The 22642-nt window shown below is 38.7% G+C and overlaps 1 protein-coding gene across 4 annotated transcripts in view; it reads right to left on the bottom strand.

The window, feature by feature from the left end:
- Sec10 (Exocyst complex component Sec10) overlaps window positions 1–22642 on the bottom strand; it is a 324790-nt gene that overhangs the window by 290250 nt on the left and 11898 nt on the right. For all 4 annotated transcript variants that reach the window (XM_067137790.2, XM_067137791.2, XM_067137794.2 and 1 more), the window contains exons 2-3: window positions 5132–5256; window positions 4157–4274 (exon numbers count right to left, since the gene is read on the bottom strand). In XM_067137790.2, the coding sequence (XP_066993891.1) occupies window positions 4157–4274; window positions 5132–5256 (243 nt within the window). The remainder of the gene's footprint in view (window positions 1–4156; window positions 4275–5131; window positions 5257–22642) is intronic.

The following is a 22642-nucleotide window of genomic DNA, read 5'->3' on the forward strand; positions in this document are numbered from 1 at the left end:
ATAATAATAATAATAATAATAATAATAATAATAATAATAATAATAATAATAATAATAATAATAATAATAATAATAATAATAATAATTAGAATTCAAAGACTGGAGTAGAAGAGAGACTCCTCGTCGATTGTGCCATACTTGATAACTGCACTAGGGTCTGTACAACATTAATTCACTGTGGATTAAACAAGCAGAAGGAAGAATTGCCTTCTTATTCTCTACACACAGTCTGTGCTTCCTCACCCGAACTTTCCGACCACTCGCAAGTCAATCAACCAGTTAGCCCCAAGTTCCTGCCCCTACCACAGCACTATAACAGTGATTGAATCAGGTAAAAACCAAACTCAGACATATACCACCACAGGACTAGCGACCCATGGATATCACCACAAATAGTGCCAAAATACAAAATTCCACCAACTGGATGATAAGCAAATAATGTGGAAAATTAGAAGATGTCCAGCAATGAAAAAGCCTCCAAGGCAGACAGTAAATAGACAGCAGCAAATAGTATGAACAGGATCAAGTGAAATCAAATGCATCAGAGCTGGGGAAAGATCAGCCTGGCTATTTACTCAAGAGCTCCACAGCTTGACACCCGAGGAAGACCTGAAAAACTAATTGGACGAAGATGGCATACAAGGAAATATATTCATGGAGAACCTTAAGTCAAGCATAATAATCTGTTTTACAAATTCTCTGCTCAACTTTGGTATAACCTTCCTGGTGTAATAAAGGACCTTCCTACACAAAAATGTTGTTATAAAGTGAAGGATCTAGAAAACCTTAAAACCCATGTAAATTGAAAGTGAGTGAGTGATCCCATTTATTTATAAGCTAAGTGTTTATGGGTCATGTATTGAAGTTGTGTGTATATTTATCTAGCAATGTTAAGGTATAAAATTGTACAGCAGCAACAATAAGTATTTTGACAAACATATTTTGACCCCCTGAGCATGCATTGAGCACACAACTCACTGGACTTTGTGGCTCCTGCATACTCCTCAGTTAGATGCAGATGCGTGAACACACTGATCAGAGCTAAGCACAACCGTGGTGAGTACAGAACGATAAATTGTAGTCTGGTCGGTCAAAAAGTATTTTGACCCTGTTTGTCACCGAATACAGTTGGTTTACATTCAGTTTTGTTTGTTCAGACAGCTACCAACATGCCAAAGACAAAGGAATTTTCAGCAGACCTAAAAAATTGTGTAAAAAATACCCTACAACAAGGCAAATTGCAGGCACAGATGGCAAAAGATTTGGATCTGTCCAGAAACATGGTAAACATTTGGTGGAAAAAGAAAGACACCAGGTAGTGCCAGTAAAATCATGCCCCAAGTCAAAAATCTCATTCGAAGAATGTTTATATCCTCTTTGGACCAGTTTTTGACGAAGAACTACGTCAATACCTCAAAGTCAATATATCCCAGAGTAACATAATATCGAACCTCAAACAATCCAATTTGCAAGGACAATGCCCCAGCAAAAAGCTGTTCATATCACCGAAGAACAGGAAGGTACATCTTGATTTTGCAACATCGCATATAGATGGGAACAGTCAATGATGGTCTCGCGTGATTTGGAGTGACGAGAGTAAATTTGTTTTCTTACAATGGAATTCGATACATACGCAGACCTGTAAACAAAAGGAACAAGTCCAGTACCAAGGTACACACTGTAAAGCATGGTGGAGACCACGTGATGGTGTGGGGATGTTTGTCCTGTTCAGATGTTGGTCTGTTGGTACCTACCGAAGGTAGTATGGATGCCATCAAGTAATATAACATGCTTAAAAAAAAGCATCATATTGTCTCATGTTAAAAAAGACAATGGGCCAAAATTGGACATTTCAACAGGAGTAGATTATAATGCTTGAGTGACTGACCACAGCCCAGATGTAAATCCGAAAGAGCATTTGGGGGAAGTAGACCGAAGACTGGGGCAACGGACATTCAACATGAGGGCTGGTCTTCTAAAGTGTGTGAGCGAAGAATGGAAGAAAATACCTCAGAGCCGCCTGACCTAGCTGATCAACTCCATGCCCTCGTGCTATGCTGCAGTCATGAAGTCAAAATAGTACACAACCAAGTACTAATGAGCTCTAAACCATCTAGAAATATTAATGTTGTTTTATGTTACAAACAATTACACTGTTTGTTAAAATACTTTTTATCTAGCATTCTTCAATAAATATACCGTAATGTCTGAAGTATAATTTATTTTGTTTGTACTACAGCATATAATGCCGTTAATTTACTTTCGCAACAAATGCACTGCTTTCATAGAATGAAGTACAACAATTTATATACCGTACTGTCTCATCAAAGTACATTTATCCAAATATTTATTATTGCTACTGTATATATCATATGCAGATTTTTAATACGTACAATAACTTATATTTAATCAACAGAGATGGTGACACTTCTGTGTATGTGAGGCTAGCTCTTGCTCCACCTGCCGTCCACAACTTGTAGCTACAGTTTTTGGAGAAGAAGAAGAAGAAGCCCAAACAAAAGCATTAAACTTCATGACAAACCTCTCACTGTGAATGCTTATAAGAAACTAGAGCTTTATTCATCTGGCTTACATTTGAACCTCTAAGCCTATGGGCAAATAATGCAATACACCAGACCTTGACGGTCCCAACTTTCCAGTTTGTCATTCTGGATATGTATGAGTGCTACCCAAGACAAATGAATTGGTGAAGGCTCTTATTAAAATGAAGCAGTGTGCACTCCCTCTTAGTTGCCAGGATGGTTTTTTACTATTCACCTCCAATGATTTAGACCAATGTAATACCACTACAAGTCAGGTCTGTCCAGGCCAATCGAGAATCACTAACATATCTCATCTTGCTGCTAACAATAAAAGATCATCGAGCTGCAGGAGTCCCATTTTGAACTGCAGGAGCCTGCTGTCCAGGCCAGCAAACTACACTGAAGTTTTACTATGATAGTTCTGAAAAGTTAATTTTGTTCTGAAAAGGCTACCTTTCTTCTTTTTTTTTCCCCCCCCTGTGTCAATAAATATACTATCTACATCACATTGAAATTCATAATTCCTAAATATCGATTAAATGAGAGTTGACTGCAGCAGAAGGCAAGCATAAAAATAACAGTGATACAAAGCCACAGTCAATTTCTTTAAGGGAAGTTCAATTATGACTGATACAAAGTTGTATAAAAGATCCACTGTAATTACAGTATAACCTGTAATTACTGTATAGTGTACAGAGGATGGTTGCCCAGTTGTACTTCCTCTTAAAACAGTAATCACCACCACTACCACCTGCAACAAAATTGATTCCTGGATCCAAAGTTTCTGAATAAAATGAGCAAATAAGAAAAATAACAGAAGAGGGGCTGGACAATGGAAATGAAATAAGTTTTGAACCCTAGAGACTGACAAGACCATGAATAAGGAAACAAACTGAGCTTTAGAAAAGAAGAAGGATATACAGTAAAATTTTATAACAATTTTCTAGGTAAAATGTGATGGAACCTGCTACTAAAAGTAGTATATCATCACTATTAATCTGGAAGATAAAACTACTAGCACATAGACATAAAACTAACTTTTCTATATTCGTCACCATGGGGTATTCAGTCTTGTAACTGGTTCGACTCTGTGATAAGTCTTTTCCATTTAACTCTGTCTTGAGCACTACATTTTGCCTGTTAACAGCTTTGCAATCCAGTACAAGAGCACTGTCTTCATGAAGGTCTTTCTTGGTCTTCCTTGGGAACGATGGTATTTTGCCTTCAGTAAACTCTGTCATCAAACTGCCATGCCAAATCCTATGGCCTATTGACCTGAACTATCTCCTCCTAATCTGACTCATCAGCTGCCTCCTCTCCTAGTCCAACACCTCAGCACAGGTCATCTTTCTCCAACATATTTTCTACATTCGATGCCAGCACCACAACTCAAAATCTTCCTGCCTCTTGATGACTTTCTTATTCAGGGTCCAGGTTTCGGCACACTACAGTGCAACAAACTAAACATGTGCCTTCATTATTCATTCATTCATTCATGCCTGCTTTGCCATAGCTATTCAAATCATAATTAACTTTAAAATACAATGGTAAATTTTCAACACCGTCAACCTATAAGAAGATTTTCTACATTATATAAATGAAAAAGTGATTACCGTATTTCTTTCCTGCATCTGAGAAACTTCATGCCAATGATTTACTTCTTCTTCCCGGCAAATCATTTCCAAACGCTCGCATTTCTTCTGCTGGCGTTCCTGAAGCACTTGTAGATCCCTAAACAATATGTTTTTAAAATTGTTAAGTGTTTATTTTCCAGTCCCCTTCATTATAGCAGTAACAAATACATTCACATTCTCAACAGCCAAATTTACAACAAGAATAAATGCTATATACCTTTTACAATAAGATGAAGACAACATTAAGAAAACAAATAATTAACAGAAGATGATGTAAGGGAAGGATTTTATTGCTCTATAATGCAGGAAGAGATTGAAGGGTTTAAAAAAAACTTTAAAAAGCAGAACTTTATAGACCATGGTCAGCGTCATTGCTAGTTAATACTTCAACCGTAATATGGTTCCGGGGTTGTGGGTGTAATCTGTGTTGTACATGTGAACTCGGCCCAGTTTTGTGATTTGGTGCCCTTTCTGATGCCAACTGTAAGTGGAGGGATGTATTCACAAACTGAGTTTTTCTGTGGTGGTTCAGAAAGCAATGTGCTTTTTGTGAAATGATCACAAACACCCAGTTCCAGAGGTACAGTAATTAACCAGACATGGCTAAAATCCCTGACCCAGTTAGGAATCAAACCTAGGAACCAACGAACCAAAAACTGCTGACCATTCAGCCAACATAATAAATTACTTTTTGTAAAAGGGATTGTAGGCTGATAATTTTGTATTGGTTCAGAATGTTGCCAAGGCTTTCTGAATCAGAAAATGCTCACCTCAAGGGAGAATTATTATGACAAATACTTTGATGTGCAGATTTGATATATAATATGTATTACATATAACAAAGGGTTTCAATTTTAAATTATCTTCATCTATACAAAGATACACCAATTGATCACTATCTGAAGAATCAACAAAAATAAAATACATTAACATATATTGAGGAAAATAACTTACTTAATTGCCTGCAGAAATGTTTCATGAAGCAACACAGGATCAAAATTGCCAGTTCCCTCCTCTCTTGTTCCACCAACGGTTCGCCATGCCATCCGCTCTACAAATTCTTCAGGATCAAATGGTTCCTGCAAATATATGGGAGAAGATTACAATGAAATTGTGAAAACACTAGAGGTCTACAGCCTATTGTAGCTCTTATCAGCCACACTCCTTGGGAAGTTAAGCAACGTCTGTTGTATTCCCATAACAGCTATCAATGAAAATGAATTACTGTACGGTTTTCTTCTGGGAACTTAATTTTTGATATGAAGGCCAAAGGCAGGCATTTATACAAAGGGAGACACATGCTTCCCCTAGTGCACCGTCGCTGCATTGTCCTACATAGGAGGCTTGCAGTGGTGTCTCAACGGCGCACTACCGCCAGCATTTTGGAAAGATGTAGAAATCCAACTCATGAGCCCACTGCTACACTGCGGCGAAACACTGGTAATTTCACGACTGAAAAGGCCTGAAGAGCTTAAAGGTTTCTAGCTATAGTTAAATTTCTCCACTAGATTTTCATTCATTAGAGGCAGCATTTTAATGTGAAACAGTTGCATAACCAGTCATTAATGGGTTACTGAATATTTCCATGTCAGTGATGTTCGTCATAGACGGACTTAGAATTTAAGAATCTGTAATTGTTCCGTATTGAACTTACGGAAAAGAAAATATGTAATTTCAGTAGCCCACCTTGGTCAATACATTAAATGTTGATTAAAAACACATTAACGATACATGTTTTGGCCCTATTGGACTTTCTTCAGTCTTGAAAAAAAGAATGTAAAGTTTATAGAAATACTCTTAAAAAAAAAACACCACACTAAGAGTCCATGAAAAGAATTGATCTTAAAAGGTTTTAACTTGTCATAATGTGGAAACCCAAACATAACCAAAAATCATAAGAAAATAATATATAAAAAAACACTTATTCTTGAAGTCTTCTTATGAAGTAAGTGAAGTACCAGTAGCATCAGAAATACTGTGCCGTAGAAATGTTAGGAAACTGTCAATTTCCTAATCTTTCTAACTTTCAAGACGTCCTGATGATTTGTGGAAGCTCATCTAGGATGCCTGGGACGCTCTGGCTGAGAACAATCGTTATTTGACTAATTGATTCCATGCCCACTCGACTTCGTGAATATCAGTCCAACTTGTTACCACTACACCACAATAACAGTATGCAGAATTGGTTCATTACAATTACATGTATAATTTAAACATGTAAAACAAAATTGTGAGAAAAACATAATACTAACGCCTGTGTGTTACACATCAAAAAAAGATTTCCATCTCAAGATTACTAGAAAAATATTCCATTAAGCCATTTAATTGCATCAAATAATAATTTATTCCATGGTTCTATGAGGTTGTCTCCGCTGATCTTTCTATGGCAGCCCGACAGAGGGCTCTGTGCAGACCTTTCTCTGTTAGTCCGATAGATGGCTCTGTGAATTTTTTGTTTTTAAACGTCACATCAACACAGATAGGTCTTATGGTGACAATGGGATGGGAAAGGCATAGGAGTGGGAAGGAAGCAGCCATGGTCTTAATTAAGGTGCAGCCCCAGCATTTGCCTGGTGAGAAAATGGGAAACCACAGAAAACCATCTTATAGGGCTGCCGACAGTGGGGTTTGAACCCACTATCTCCTGGATGTAAGCTCACAGCTGCGTGCCCCTAACCGCATAGCCAACTCGCCTAGTGAAATCAAGATATTAGAATGTAAATTGTTGCACCATGTTGGTTCTAACAAGCAAGAAACAGAAAGGAATCTGTCTCAGGATAGTCTGTAAATCAAAAATCTTTTATTTGTCTCAAAATAATCATTTATTCACAAAATACGATGCTGTGGGCATTTAACTGCATTTGCCAGTAGATGGCTATATGCGTCTGTTAATATGTGTCTGCATATTCCGCTGATCTTTCAATGACAAGTTTCATCGATTGCCATGGGAGTGAGCTGTCCGTGCACAATGTTGGCTATTTCATTGCATGTGCACACAACACCATTGTACCAATAAATGAGTATTCTCTAAGACAGTGGTTTTGTTTGTGGTTCCTTCAGTGCATTCATCTAACTGCATTTGCTTATATCATAGTCCACAGCTAACAAAAATTTAATTATTGATTCTGTTCGTCATTTGTAGACATACTTTACAAAAGAAAATATTTATAAAATCCTCCTATCAATACAATTCAAGTCATCTGTTAGATGAAGCAAAGTCTATACATGTTTCAGCCTAATCTCAAGGCCGTCTTCAGTAGTAAAACAATGATTACATAATATACAAACAAATTAAAAAACGTAATGATGTGAAGTGACAGTGATCATGATTAGTGAGTTAAAAACACATTGAGGTGCAAAGTCCTCTCGTCTAATAGATCTTGCTGACTGTTAAATAAAACACTATGCTGAGGAGTGTAGTGAGACCGTCAATACTACGAATAAAACGTGTAACATCTGTAATGAGAAAAAAGGAATATATGAGTGGATGAAGAACAAATTAAAAATGATGTACGAAAAGAAAACTCATATGACTTACTTGTAACTAAAAACTTTGCACCTCAATGTGTTTTTAACTCACTAATCATGATCACTGTCACTTCACATCATTACGTTTTTTAATTTGTTTGTATATTATGTAATCATTGTTTTACTACTGAAGATGGCCTTGAGATTAGGCTGAAACATGTATAGACTTTGCTTCATCTAACAGATGACTTGAATTGTATTGATAGGAGGATTTTATAAATATTTTCTTTTGTAAAGTGATAACCGTCAATACGGAATGAGATTCATAACTTGCAATTTGTAGACATAAGCACACTTACGTGGTTGCATATTTTCTTCTTCATATCAAACAAACTGCTGTTATTGGGTAAACGAGACTAAAGAGCATGTCGAGTGTTAGCTGTTTGATTTCACAGCGCCACTGTGGCACCATCATGGCATATTTGATTATTTATTCGTAGTAACAGTGCCATTTTGTTAAATTTGGAACACAGTGACAGAAGAACGTGTTATTGATAACTGAGCATTCTGTGTTTGTCCTATATAAAACTGTTTTCTTTTCATGGTTCCTTATTCCTTGAATGAATGTCCTGCTACCTAGCAGAAAGCCAATTACTATTCTGTTTATCATATTTAGCGTGTGCACACACACGCACGCACACACACACATGCACGCTTATTTTCAATTTTCTTTTATGAAATGAGAAATGAATTCTGTTCCTGGGAGAGGACGCCCAAGAAGGTATGCTGTTTTATGAAGCACTGCAGATGTCAGAGCTTGAATTATTAAACTGATTAAAACAAGACTGCTACAAACATGCACAAGAAGATTACAATTGGGCAATTGCCAAGTTTCAAAATTTCCTTAGGTACAGTCACAAAGGAAGTGTAAGTTAAAGGCAAATAAATGGTATTTCAGAGTATATTTTCCATTACTTCTCACACTTCCTTTATCAGCAGTTTCATTTTCAGTCTTTGTTCACAGCTACTGCTGCGACAGGCCACTAATAATTATAGATATCAGACCACATCAGATGTGTAACATAGCCTGCCTTGTAGCAGTGGACTTGTGGTTTTTTGTTTTTTTTTCGTTGTTCACAGCTATACATGCTACACAATATTAAATAATAAACGTATTAAACCTCTACAAGCTACCACATAAATATCACCTGTGCTAGGGCCTGGAGAGCTAATACTATGGGAATCTAGTATGGTAAAATCACAAGTGGAAGGAACATCACCGTTTTTTTTTTTAAATAGTTGGATATTGCTAAGACAGATGCCACAAAGTCTTTCTTGTTGAGAATAAAATCTTTCATACTTCCTACCCGAAGCCAAAATATAATAAATACTGATAAAGTCCTAGCATAATAAACTCATGAACCTAGTGTTACTAAGACAGTCATAAAAGGGACAGAGCATTTATACATTTTATTTTTAATAACAATCAGTAGATTGTGTTTGAATGTATGCATACATGATCATTGGAGACTGTTATGCCTTTCAGCATTCAGTCTGTAAGCCTCTGCGAATTTACTAAACATCACCACAATCCTCTATTTGCAACTACTGCTTTGGCCTCATTTAGTTCTAAACCTCTTATTATTAAATTGTTAGAAACTTAGTCTAACAATCATCATCTTGGCCTCCCTCTACTCCTCTTACCCTCCACAACAGAGTCCATTATTCTCCTAGGTCACCTATCCCCCTCGACCCCACCACCGAAGCCAGTTTATGCGCACAGCTTCATCCATAGAATTCATTCCTAACTTAGGCTTTATCTCCTCATTCCGAGTACCATCCTGCCATTATTCTCACCTGTTTGTACCAGCAATCATTCTCGCTACTTTCATGTCTCACTTCTAACTTATGAATAAGATATACCGAGTCCACCCAGCTTTCGCTCCTGTAAAGCAAAGTTGGTCTGAAAACGGACCGATGTAATGATAGTTTCGTCCGGGAGATGACTTACTTCTTACAGAATACTGTTGATCATAGCTGCGAGCTCACTGCATTAGCTTTACTGCACCTTGATTCAATCTCACTATATTACCATCCTGGGAGAACACACAACCTAAATACTTGAAATTGTCTGCCTGTTCCAGCTTTGTATCACCAATATGACATTAAATTCTCTTGGACTTCTTAGCTACAGACATCAAATTAGTCTTCAAAAGGTTAATTTTCAAACCATACTCATTGCACCTATTTTCAATTTCCAAGATGTTAGACTGCAGGCTTTCGGCACAATCTGTCATTAAGACCAGGTTGTCAGCACAGACCAGACTGCTTACTAGTTTTCCACCCACCTGAACACCTCCCTGCCACTTTATACCTTCAGCAGATGATCCATGTAAACTATGAACAAGGGTGAAAGATTACAGCCTTGTCTAACCCCTATAAGTAGCCTGAACCAAGAACTTATTCTACCATCAATTCTCACTGAAGCCCAATTGTCAACATAAATGCCTTTGATTGATTTTTATAATCTACCCTTAATCCCATAGTCTCCCAGTATAGCAAACACCTTTTCCCTTGGTACCCTGTCATATGCTTTCTCTAGATCTACGAAACAAACATAACTGTCTATTCCTCTCATAGCATTTTTCAATTACCTGCCGTATACTGAAAATCTGATCCTGACAGCCCCTCTGTGGTCTGAAACTACACCGGATTTCATTCAACTTCCTCTCAACCACTGATCGCACCCTTCCAAGATGCCTGTGAATATTTTGCCTGGTATACTAATCAAAGATACCTCTATAGTTGCTGCAATCCTTCCTGTTCCCTTGCTTATAGATAGGTGGAATTACTGCTTTTGTCCAAATTGAAGGTACCTTACAAACACTCCATGTTAATCTTATTACTCAATGAAGCCATCACATCTCTTCCTTCCCACTATACTTCACCATTTCAGGTCTAATTTCATTCATTCCTGCTGCTTCATGACAATGGAGTTTATTTACCACCTTTTCCACTTCTTCAAGCATAACTTCACCATCATAATTTTCCCCCTCCACCTGAGCTCGGTTGTTCATGACACCACCAGGAAGATTTTTCACTTTGAGAATGTTTTGAAAATATTCCCTCCATCTGACCAGTGATTCCCTGGTATCTATTATGAGTTCACCTGAATTACCCAAAACACTGTTCATTTCCTTTTTCCTTCCCTTCCTAAGATTCTTTATTACTGTCCAGGAAGGTTTCCCTGCGGCTTGACCTAGCCTTTCCAGGTTATTACCAAAATCTTCCCACGAATTCTTTTTGGATTTAACAACTATTCGTTTCACTCTGTTTCTTTCATCTACATGCAATTCTCTGTCTGAATCAGCCCTTGTTTGGAGCCATTTCTGATAAGACTTCTTTTTAAGTTTACAAGCTGCTCTCATTTCATCATTCCACCAAGATGTTTGCCTTTTCCCATCTTTACACTCAGTTGTTCCTAGACATTCCCTTGCTGTTTCTACTACAGAATCCCTGTATGTCACCCATTCTCTTTGTATGTCCTGAACCTGCTTACCCTCCACTGTTTGAAACTTCTCACTAATAATATCCATGTACTTCCCCCTAATTTCCTCGTTCCGGAGATTTTCTACCCTTATTTGTTTGCAGACAGATTTTACTTTCTCTGTCCAAGGCCTAGAGATACTTAGTTCACTACAGATCAGATAGTGGTCTGTATCATCGAAAAATCCTCTGAAAACCCATATGTTCTTAACAGATTTCCTGATTTCGAAGTTAGTTAAGATATAGTCTATAATCGATCTGCTACCCCCATCCTCCCATTTGTAGCGGTAAATAATCTTATGCTTAAAGAATGTATTCGTAACTGCTAAACCCATATTAGCACAGAAGTCCAGCAAACGCTTCCCATTCCTATTATCTTCTATATCTTCCCCACATTTACCAATCACCCTTTCGTATCCTTCAGTTCCGATATAGATGTTGATTCCCATAGGGAATCTGAAATATTTGTCCCGAATGAGTAAATTTATAATACCAATATAAATGGTCCGTTATTGGACATTATAAATTTTCCAACTAACTCATTCCTGGTTGCCAGCGTTTCGCCCTCATGTGCTAGGTTACTAGGTGCCAACTGATAAGCCCAAGGGCGAAACACTGGCAACCAGGAATGAGTTAGTTGGAAAATTTATGTCCAATAACAGACCATTTATATTGGTATCCTTAAGTTCTATTTCCAACTCTCGCATTGAAATCGCCCATTAGCACTATCGTATCCTTGCTGTTCACCGTGACTACGATGTCGCTCAATGTTTCATAAAACTTGTCAAATTCATCCTCATCTGCACCCTCACATAGTGAATGCACTGAGGCAATTCTCGTCCTAATTCCTCCAACTGCCAAATCTACCCACATCATTGTCCGACTCATTGGCTGAATGGTCAGCGCACTGGCCTTCGGTTCAGAGGGTCCCGGGTTCGATTCCCGGCCGGGTCGGGGATTTTAACCTTCATTGGTTAATTCCAATGGCCCGGGGACTGGGTGTTTGTGCTGTCCCCAACATTCCTGCAACTCACACACCACACATAACACTATCCTCCACCACAACAACACGCAGTTACCTACACATGGCAGATGCCGCCCACCCTCATCGGAGGGTCTGCCTTACAAGGGCTGCACTCGGCTAGAAATAGCCACACAAAATTATTATACCCACATCATTCACTCATTTACGTGCCTAACAGAAACTATGCTGCGTACAATAGTATTCCTGATGAAAAGTCCTACCCCAAACTCCTTCTTACCTTTTTAACACCCATCAAGTACATTTTATAATCTCCTAACCCATCCTTGTTATCTCCCCTTATTCGAATACCACTTACACCTAGCACATCCAGATGCATCCTCTTTGCTGACGCAGCCAGTTCCACTTCTATACACCCCATTAATATTGATAACTCCCCATCGAATTTCATTTCATTCGCCAAGTTGTTTCCAACGAGTCCCTTGCCTGTCAAATGGGAGTGGAACTCCGTTACTCCCATAGGTCCAAGGCTTGCTCAGTAAATTCATCATGAAAGATGCCACCCTACTTACACACAGTCCGACCGAGGATCACTCTTCCAACAGGTTAGGGACCACCGGTGGATTGTGTAGTCCTAGCCGACTGAGCACAAGGAGGACCATGACTCAAAGTATGTCCGAGATGCCTACTCCCATTCCATATCAACTGGTATCCCGACTCTCAGGACCACTTACTAGGCCACTCACGATATTCCGCATGGTTCATGAACCAGGACGTTGACTACAATAACCCATACCATGAGACATCATGAAAATCAGTCCAACTTTTACCATTACACCAGAATAGTATCATGCAGAACTGGTCCATGATAACTATAATTATAGATATCACGTCTCATCAGACAACGGGCAACAGCGCTTGCCTTCTAATAGTAGAAAAGGTACCGAATGGAAATTATATTCAAGTATATTCAAGACCGATCACATTTTTTTGTTGATGCTGTACATGCTACACATTAGTGTTGTATTTGTGGGTTGATAAATAACACAAACTGATTAGAGAATTCATGTATTTAGAGGATAAAACTACAGTTACATACGGAGAGGAACAAAACTCATGGTTAGCAGTTGCAAGTCTTTCCGAGTCCACTATACTACCAACTGTCGGGTGTGAAATCACATTTGTTACACAGAGTTTGAATACACAACAATGATCTATATAAATAAAGTTGTAGGGCATCCACTGTCTGTCATTTAGTTTATTTTGACAATTTTTCAGATATTTATTCATTTTAGATCAACTCAAGAGCGTATCAGTGGTTTTTAGCTTTCGTGTCTGTTTCTCCTCCCCACTCACATCATGACTGCTCCGGTGCTCTGATGCCCTATGCTTAGATAGCCTAGAGGGTCATGCATGTATAACCATAAAGTGGTAACACCAGTGCAGATGCAGCAGAGCTAGGAGCAGACAAGAGAGCTGGAGTTGCTTCAGTCAAGGACCTTCACATGCCAACCCTCTCAATGCTTTATTTTTCACAATGCCCTAATGGGCTACAAGTATAGCAGAGGAACCTCTCCTGAATACCAAATCAAAGAACAATATGCAAATACAAGTACACACTGAACCATAGTACAAGAAGCTAAGTCTACTTCTAGGAGGCAAGAACATAGAACACACAAACACCAAACTGGTCATTTTGCACTAAGTTACCCAAGAAACAGGAGTGATTCGGCCTAGAGCTGCCCAGTAGGGCCATACGGCACACACACGAAGGTAGGCCTTTGTCTAACAGGGCACATGAGAGAGTCAGAAACACATATGTAAACTATCTCCAGGTCCTGGGAGAGTTGAAATAACGGAATCAACCAGCAGTGGCTAACCAGTAGAAGCACGGTACAAGCAGGCGAAGAAGATCAGAAGTCCGATGAAGGCCACGAGGAACAACATGGCAAACCATCACCAAAGGAATGGATGAACACCGGAGCAGTCTTGAGATGAGCGGAGAGAAGTTGTTGTTGTTGTTGCTGCTGTCACCTACTCCTCCCCGCTCATCTTGCACCTGCTCTGGTGCTCTGAGGCCCTTGGCTTATATAGCCTATAGGGTCGCGTGTGTATAACCACAAAGTGGAGGCACCAGTGCAGCCATGGCAGAACGAGAAGGAGCAGACGAGAGAGCTGGAGGTGCTTTGGTCAAGGACCTCTGCATGCCAACCATCTCAATGCTTACTCTTCAAATGACGGAGAAAACTACTATTTTCTATGAGTTTAATGCTCTGTGACAAGTGATGGACACCCTGGCAGACCAACAACAAACTACCGGTTATCATAGCAAAGTCTCTGGCTGCTTGCCAGCAGGGAAGTTACATAATATCATTTTCATCACCATTTGTATAAACTTGTGGTTGGTTGTTGGGTAGAATGTGAAAGAGACATCAAGCTGCCATTATGCGGAACACCGTTGAAGGTTACAATCATCTTCGAATAGTGCTAGGTGTGGCTCTTAATATTTCAACAGCACCGTGGAGTGTAGCCCATTATCACACACAAGATGTTCCCTGAAATTCGTTATAATTTTTGCTGTATTTCTCTTCTACTTCCATTTTCTGGTTTAATTTCTTGCCTCTGACTTGTCTCTTTAGGCATAAGTAATAACACCAAAAGTAATCTTATCTGAACACGTAAGAATCCCTGCTCCTAAATTTTTCCTCCGTTACTGAATTCTTAAATTCTTAACTCATTATCAGAATTTAGCACTTCGCCATATTCAGCCAACCAACATGCGACATCATGAGGAAGGGTGTCATCTGGCGCTGACATAACTCTGCAGACTGTCGTTTTTGAAATACCATCAATCAATCAATCAATCAATACTGATCTGCATTTAGGGCAGTAGCCAAGGTGGCAGATTCCCTATCTGTTGTTTTCCTAGCCTTTTCTTAAATGATTGCAAAGAAATTGCAAATTTATTGAACATCTCCCTTGGTAAGTTATTCCAATCCTTAACCCATTTCATCCCACTGGCAGGATTTCCTACCGGTGTAGTTTTCTCTATCTAGATGGCAGTGCATTAAGTTAATTTGTTTATTCACTGTTTTAGCATATTCCCTGACCTTCATAGAGAATCCAGTTATAAAGATCCATACAATCATTTTGTGCTATTAATCACCACAGGTGTATTAGTTTGAGCAAAAGATCGAGTGGAATGAAGTGGCATACAGCAACAGACATACATCGTAAGTATTCCTTTACTTCACCTTGGATTTGAGTAGTATTATGTATTTAAATTCTCAAGACAGTCAGGAAGACAGTGTTGCTACTGGAATTTTGCTCATTATTCTTGAAAGGGCAACAATGAACCATTTAAATCCTCTGGCAGGATTTCCTGCCATTGGGATATAACACTATCATTGTTAGCCATAATACTTATAGTTCTAAAAATGCGTGTTCGTTTTCATTTAGGCTGTGCGTCAATGAAATATGTGACCTGTTAGAATGTGATGCCTTGGATGATGTCAATGTGACTGGAATTTCTGTACTCCCGCCAGTTGAAAATGCAGACGCAGAGACAGATGCTGACTCCGACAAAAGTGATGATGAAGTGGATTTTCAGTTGCATCATTTACCTAGGCGTATACTCAAAAGTTCTGCTGAACTACTTATAGAAACGGGCGAAGATCAGCCAGTATTTAGTAATTCTAACACGTTATGCTCACCATCAACCTCAGCAGTAATACCCATTGACCCAGTCAAAGAAAGCTGACTAGAGAAAATGGCTTTCCTTGCACCCAATATGTCATCTAAATCTCCTATATCCAGAGAGACCTCCAATGTCCTCCACCAGAGGTCTGCGCGCCATACTTCGGTTACATCATTAGCTGGATCAGTTGTTACAATAGATGAAGACAGAAAAAAGAAGACAAATCAGAAAATAAATTTTGGTGCTTCTGACAAAAGAGTTGGACTAAACAAAAAAAACAAAAGGTAGTGGCCTTTGTTTGTTTGGGGGCTGAATGCAGCTGTTGTGAACACTTGGCGCCTTTTCCGAAGTCTTGGTAATAATATAACATTGCTAATGTTCCAGCAAGATATTAGTCAGCAACTGCTCCTGCAATATGGAAGTGAACGGTAGTGCTCCGGTCCAAGATTTCAAATCAGTGGCACCGCCGATAATGCAACACGGTTTGATGAAAGAAATCATTGGATAATAAAAAGTGAGCAACCTAATTCGAGATGCAAGCAGTGGAAAGGTAGAACAACGTACAAGTGTGAAAAATGTAACACACCTCTTCATCCTGAATGTCACAAGTACTACCATGTGAGACCTCTGTAAAGAAACAACACAGTGCAAGTTTTCGAACAAGTTTGTTTCAAAACGTTTTTATAGTTATGTAAGAATGTGGACTCAGTCATCATTGCTGATATAGTTTGTAACATTGCTGTAAATGTTTAACCTGATGAGCATTATTATGTAGTACTTTGACAATAAGTTCAAATAAAAGTGACAAGTTGAAACAGATAATGATTAATCCCAGTGGCAGGAAATCCTGCCATGCTAAAAATAACCCTGAAAATTATGTTAATTCAAAATCTATTTTTTCTTACAATTCCACACCCCCTATTGAGTAACTTTTGTGAAAATCAAGGCAATCCTTCAAAAATAAAATTCTGGGAACAAATGGGTTAACTCCCCTTCCTATAAATAAATATTTGCCCCAATTTGTCCTCTTGAATTCCAACTTTATCTTCATATTGTGATCTTTCCTATTTTTAAAGACAACACTCAAACTTATTCGTCTACTGATGTCCCCCCACGCCATCTCTCCACTGAGAGCTCAGAACATGCCACTTAATTCGAATAATAACAGTAAGTTATTTATTAAATAGTCTTAGACTTTGTATTGATTAGGTGGTCTATTTAATAAATAACTTACTGTTATTATTCCAATCAAATATCATCAATACAGACCAAAAATGATATTTATTACACGTAACATACCACTTAATCGAGCAGCTCGTCTCCTTTCTCCCAAGTCTTCCCAGCCCAAACTTTGCAACACTTTTGTAACACTACTCTTTTGTCAGAAACCACCCAGAACAAATCAAGCTGCTTTTCTTTGGATTTTTTCCAGTTCTTGAATCAAGTAATCCTGGTGAGGGTCCCATACACTAGAACCATACTCTAGTTGGGGTCTTACCAGAGACTTATATGCCCTCTCTTTTACATCCTTACTACAACCTCTAAATACTCTCATAACCATGTGCAGAGATCTGTACCCTTTATTAACAATCATATTTATGTGATTACCCCAATGAAGATCTTTCCTTATATTAACACCTAGGTATTTACAATGATCCCCAAAGGGAACTTTCACCCCATCAACACAGTAATTGAAACTGAGAGGACTTTTCCTATTTGTGAAATTCACAACCTGACTTTTATCCCCGTTTATCATCATACCATTGCCTACTGTCCCCCTCACAACATTATCGAGGTCATTTTGCAGTTGCTCACAATTTTTAACTTATTTATTACTCTGTACAGAATAATATCATCTGCAAACAGCCTTATCTCTGATTCCACTTCTTTAGACATATCATTGATATATATAAGAAAATATAAAGGTCCAATAATTCTGCCTTGAGGAATTCCCCTCTTAATTATTACAGGGTCAGATAAAGCATCGCCTACTCTAATTCTCTGAGATCTACTTCTAGAAATATAGCAACCCATTCAGTCACTCTTTTGTCTAGTCCAATTGCACTCATTTCTGCCAGTAGACTCCCATGATCCACCTTATCAAATGCCTTAGGTCAATCGCGAAAGAGCCCATTTGACCTCCTCAATCCAAGATACCTGCTATATCTTGCTGGAATCCTACAAGTTGAGCTTAAGTGGAACAACCTTTCCTAAAACCGAACTGCCTTCTATCGAACCAGTTAGTAATTTAGCAAACATGTCTAATATAATCAGAAAGAATGCCTTCCCAAAGCTTACATACAATGCATGTCAAACTTAGTGGCCTGTAATTTCCAGCTTTATGTCTATCACCCTTTCCTTTATACATAGGGGCCACTAAAGCAACTCTCCATTCATCTGGCATAGCTCCTTCGACCAAACAATAATCAAATAAGTACTTCACATATGGTACTATATACCAACCCATTGTCTTTAGTATATCCCCAGAAATCTTATCAATTCCAGCCGCTTTTCTAGTTTTCAACTTTTGTATCTTATTGTAAATGTCATTGTTATCATATTTTAATACTTCTTTAGCATTAATCTCCTCATGTATCTGGACATTATCCTTGTAACCAACAATCTTTACATACTGCTGACTGAATACTTCTGCCTTTTGAAGATCCTCGCATACACACTCCCCTTGTTCATTAATGATTCCTGGAATGTACTTCTTGGAACCTGTTTCTGCCATAAAATACCTATACATACTCTTCCATTTTTCACTAAAATTTGTATGACCAATAATTATACTTGCCATCATGTTATCCTTAGCTGACTTCTTTGCTAGATTCAACTTCCTAGTAAGTTCCTTCAATTTCTCCTTACTTCCATAACCATTTCTAACTATTTCGTTCCAACCTGCACCTCCTCCTTAGTCTCTTTACTTCTCTGTTATAATATAGTGGATCTTTACATACCTTACCATATTTAAAAGTACAAACCTATTTTCACATTCCTCAACAATTGCTTTAAACCCATCCCAGAGCCTGTTTACATTTTTATTTACCATTTTTCCAGTGATCATAGTTACTTTTTTTAAACTCCCTCATGCCTGTTTTATCAGCCATATGGTACTGCCTAATAGTCCTAATTTTAATACCTTCCTTTCTTTCACATTTATTTTTATCTACGACAAAAACAGCTCCGTGATCACTAATACCATCTATTACCTCGGTTTCTCTATAGAGCTCATCTGGTTTTATCAGCACCACATCCAAAACATTCTTCCCTCTAGTTGGTTCCATCACTTTCTGAATCAGCTGCCCTTCCCATATTAACTTATTTGCCATTTGTTGTTCATGCTTCCTGTCGTTCACAATACCTTCCCAATTGACATTTGGTAAATTGAGATCACCTGCTATTATCACATTCCTTTCCATATCATTTCCAACATAGCTGATTAACTTATAAAATAATTCTGAATCGGCATTAGCGCTACCCTTTCCTGGTCTGTACACTCCAAAGACATCAAGTTGCCTATTGTCTTTAGAGATGAGCCTTACACCCAGAATTTCATGTTTTTCATCCTTTTGTAGCTTACTAATTCTTCTTTCACCAGAATGAATATTCCCCCTCCTACCATTCCTATCCTATCTCTACGATACACACTCCAGTTCTGCGAGAAAATTTCTGCATCCATTATATCATTTCTCAGCCATGATTCAACTCCTATTACAATATCCGGTAAGTATATATCTACTAAATTACTTCGATTCCTTTGTTTGCAATGCTTCTACAGTTGAGCACTAACATGTTTATGTCATCCTTACTTGATTTCCAGTTCCCTCTTTGCTTAACACCGCTCCCTAGGCCACCCCGTTTCCCTGAATGTACCTGACTATAGCCCTCCTAAACAAGTTTCCTAACTTACACGTACCGCTGCGGTTTAAGTGAAGGCCATCTGAGCACAGATCCCTGTCTCCTACCCACCCAGTAGGATCTAGAAATTTCACTCCCAGTTTCCCACATACCCACTCAAGAGTCTCATTTAAATCCCCAATCACCTTCCAGTCAGTGTCCCTCCTACACAGTATTCCACTGATAACTCTATCTCCGCTTCCTTAAACTTCATCCGTGCTGCATTTACCAGATCCCACACATCCCCAACTATGTTGGTACTTATACCTGCTTGCCTTACGTTGTTAGTACCAACGTGAAACACTACCACCTTCTCCTTTCCCTCTTCCTTCTCTTCTACTTTCCTCAACATCTGCCTCAACCTAATTCCTGGATAACTCTACCCTGGTTCCCTTTCCTCCACACACTTTCCCCACATGTCTAACGATGGAATCTCTCATGACCAGAGCCTCAACCCTAGCCACCTCATTTGATCCCCTCCACTCCTGGTCAGCCCTATCTTCTCTCACTACTGCAGAAGCTACTTCCTCCTCCCTTTTCTCCCTCCCATGACCCTGTTTCACCTGTCTTTTCCTACATTTTCCTTTCCTACCTTTTCCCTTCCTCCTACTTCCACACATCTCAGCAACAGTTTCCTGTTCCTCATCTTCCCTCGGTTGTTCTACCAGCAGTGACTCGTACCGATTTCTCACAGACACCTGTCCTGAATTCTGATCCTGAACAGAGCCTTTAGCCTGCAATCTCCTTCCCCTTAAAACATTAGACCACCTGTCTTCTACAATTCTTCCAATTCCTTCCCATCCCTCCTTTACACCTACTGTATCCTGTACATTATTTGAGGAAGGCCTACTTTCCTTCCTGTCCTCTGAGAGAATCCTAACTTTCTCCCTCAAACTCTCCAACTCCTCCCTCATACTCCTTAATGCCTGGCCACACCCACAGTTCCTACACTTGCACTCCTTAGACATTATTTACGGAATAATGGGAAGAAAAGGAAAAATAAAAATAAAAATGAAAGGAAAGAAATATTGTCTAGGATAGTTCAAGATCACATAACAACAAGGTAATTAAATAAGCTACTACTACACTACAATATTGGTTGTACAAATTTTTTTCTACAACACCCTGTTAATTACTGAAAACCGAAAGTAATACACTAGAATTAGGCCTACACAATTCTAAACTGCAGTTAAGTCTACCCTAATTACTGCAACAGAATTCTAGTAAGAGAGTTAATACAGATACCACAGATACTATACTACCGATACTATACTACACAAATATTTCACAGTAATAGAATATAATAATAATAATAATAATAATAATAATAATAATAATAATAATAATAATAATAATAATAATAATAATGATTTCGTGTGGCTATTGCTAGCCGAGTGCAGCCCTTGTAATGCAGACTCTCCGATGAGGGTGGGCGGCATCTACCATGCGTAGGTAACTGCGTGTTACTGTGGTGGAGGATAGTGTTATGTGTGGTGTGTGAGTTGCAGGGATGTTCGGGACAGCACAAACACCCAGCCCCCGGGCCATTGGAATTAACCAATGAAGCATTTAACTTGGAAGATCTTTAAAATGTGAGTGATATGAGCAGTGATCATGGTAAGTCATTTTAATGTATTGCTTTTATTATTTATTGCACTTGACTTCGCCTAAAATAATTCCAAATATCACTTAAATGTGCTTTACTTTACATCCAATCACTCTAAATCACATTTAGATGGTCATAACTTCATTATTTATAGTGTTTTATGTCTTTAAAAACCAACATGTACTATTAATTCAATGTATTTCGCGCGAACAGCATAGCACAATATCGAGACCTCTAGCGGACGTTCGTAAAACTACTTGCGACCTGCATTTCTACTGGTCCACTTCCCAGCCTTGTATATCTCGTAGGCAATGAGTAGACACATTATACTCTGCCACTGAGCCGTGGCCTTTCTAAGAACATGAAAGCTCAATTGTTTTGATGCCATTCTGCAGATTTCAGAAATGTTTTTGTAAAGGTTACTAGAACATCATTCTCTTTTCACTATTTCCCGAGAACCAGTGACATTAGACAGAGGCACTGTACAACCGGTTGCTGCGGGTAGCGATGTATAATAAAGAGGCGGTCATTTATTGTCAGCGAGTTTTGTGTGCGCGCGCGCGCACGGGGATGAAAGGAAGCAGCGTGGTTACCGCGGTAGTTGCCAGTGGTGTTCATTACTGTTAGGCCGCGAATGCAAGATAACCCTTGATTTTTCACATGCGATTTTGAGAAATAAACGTCATCTTGGATTCGGAGGAATATGGTATCACTCCAGAAGCTTCTGTGGCAAACATTTCAGTTTTCTTCTTCAAACTGCGTCATCTAACCTAACCGTATATGTATCATGAAAACATTTTGAACTCATGTACAGAAATGATAACCTCCTCGCTATAAATTTACATGATAATAGCCTATCCGTAATTTAACCAGACGCGAGAAAACAAACCAGCCTCTGAAATCAATGATGCATTCTTACTTAATTGCAGTATTTAGCATTAAAATTAAGAGGTCGTTTATTCAGCCCTTATTTTTAAGGGATGAACAACTGTTATCGGACATGTTATTTACGCACTTATTACGAAAATATGTTCTCTTTCATTGCGAATTTTCTTTACAGAAAAGCAGTCGACGGGTATTACTAATCGACTCCGACATCGCCTTCGAATGTCAACGAGAGTGCTCGCTAGTGTACATAGAGAGGAAACGATGCCGAAAGTGATCGATCGTACATAACATAATCGCTGGGTGCATAAATATCGATAACGGAAAAACTTGCTTGCGCTTAATTGCTCGCAATAACGGATGCGTCAGCAATAGGGCTCT

This window comes from Anabrus simplex, chromosome 1, assembly GCF_040414725.1.
Source record: "Anabrus simplex isolate iqAnaSimp1 chromosome 1, ASM4041472v1, whole genome shotgun sequence".
In the NCBI taxonomy this organism is placed as follows: Eukaryota; Metazoa; Arthropoda; class Insecta; order Orthoptera; family Tettigoniidae; genus Anabrus; species Anabrus simplex.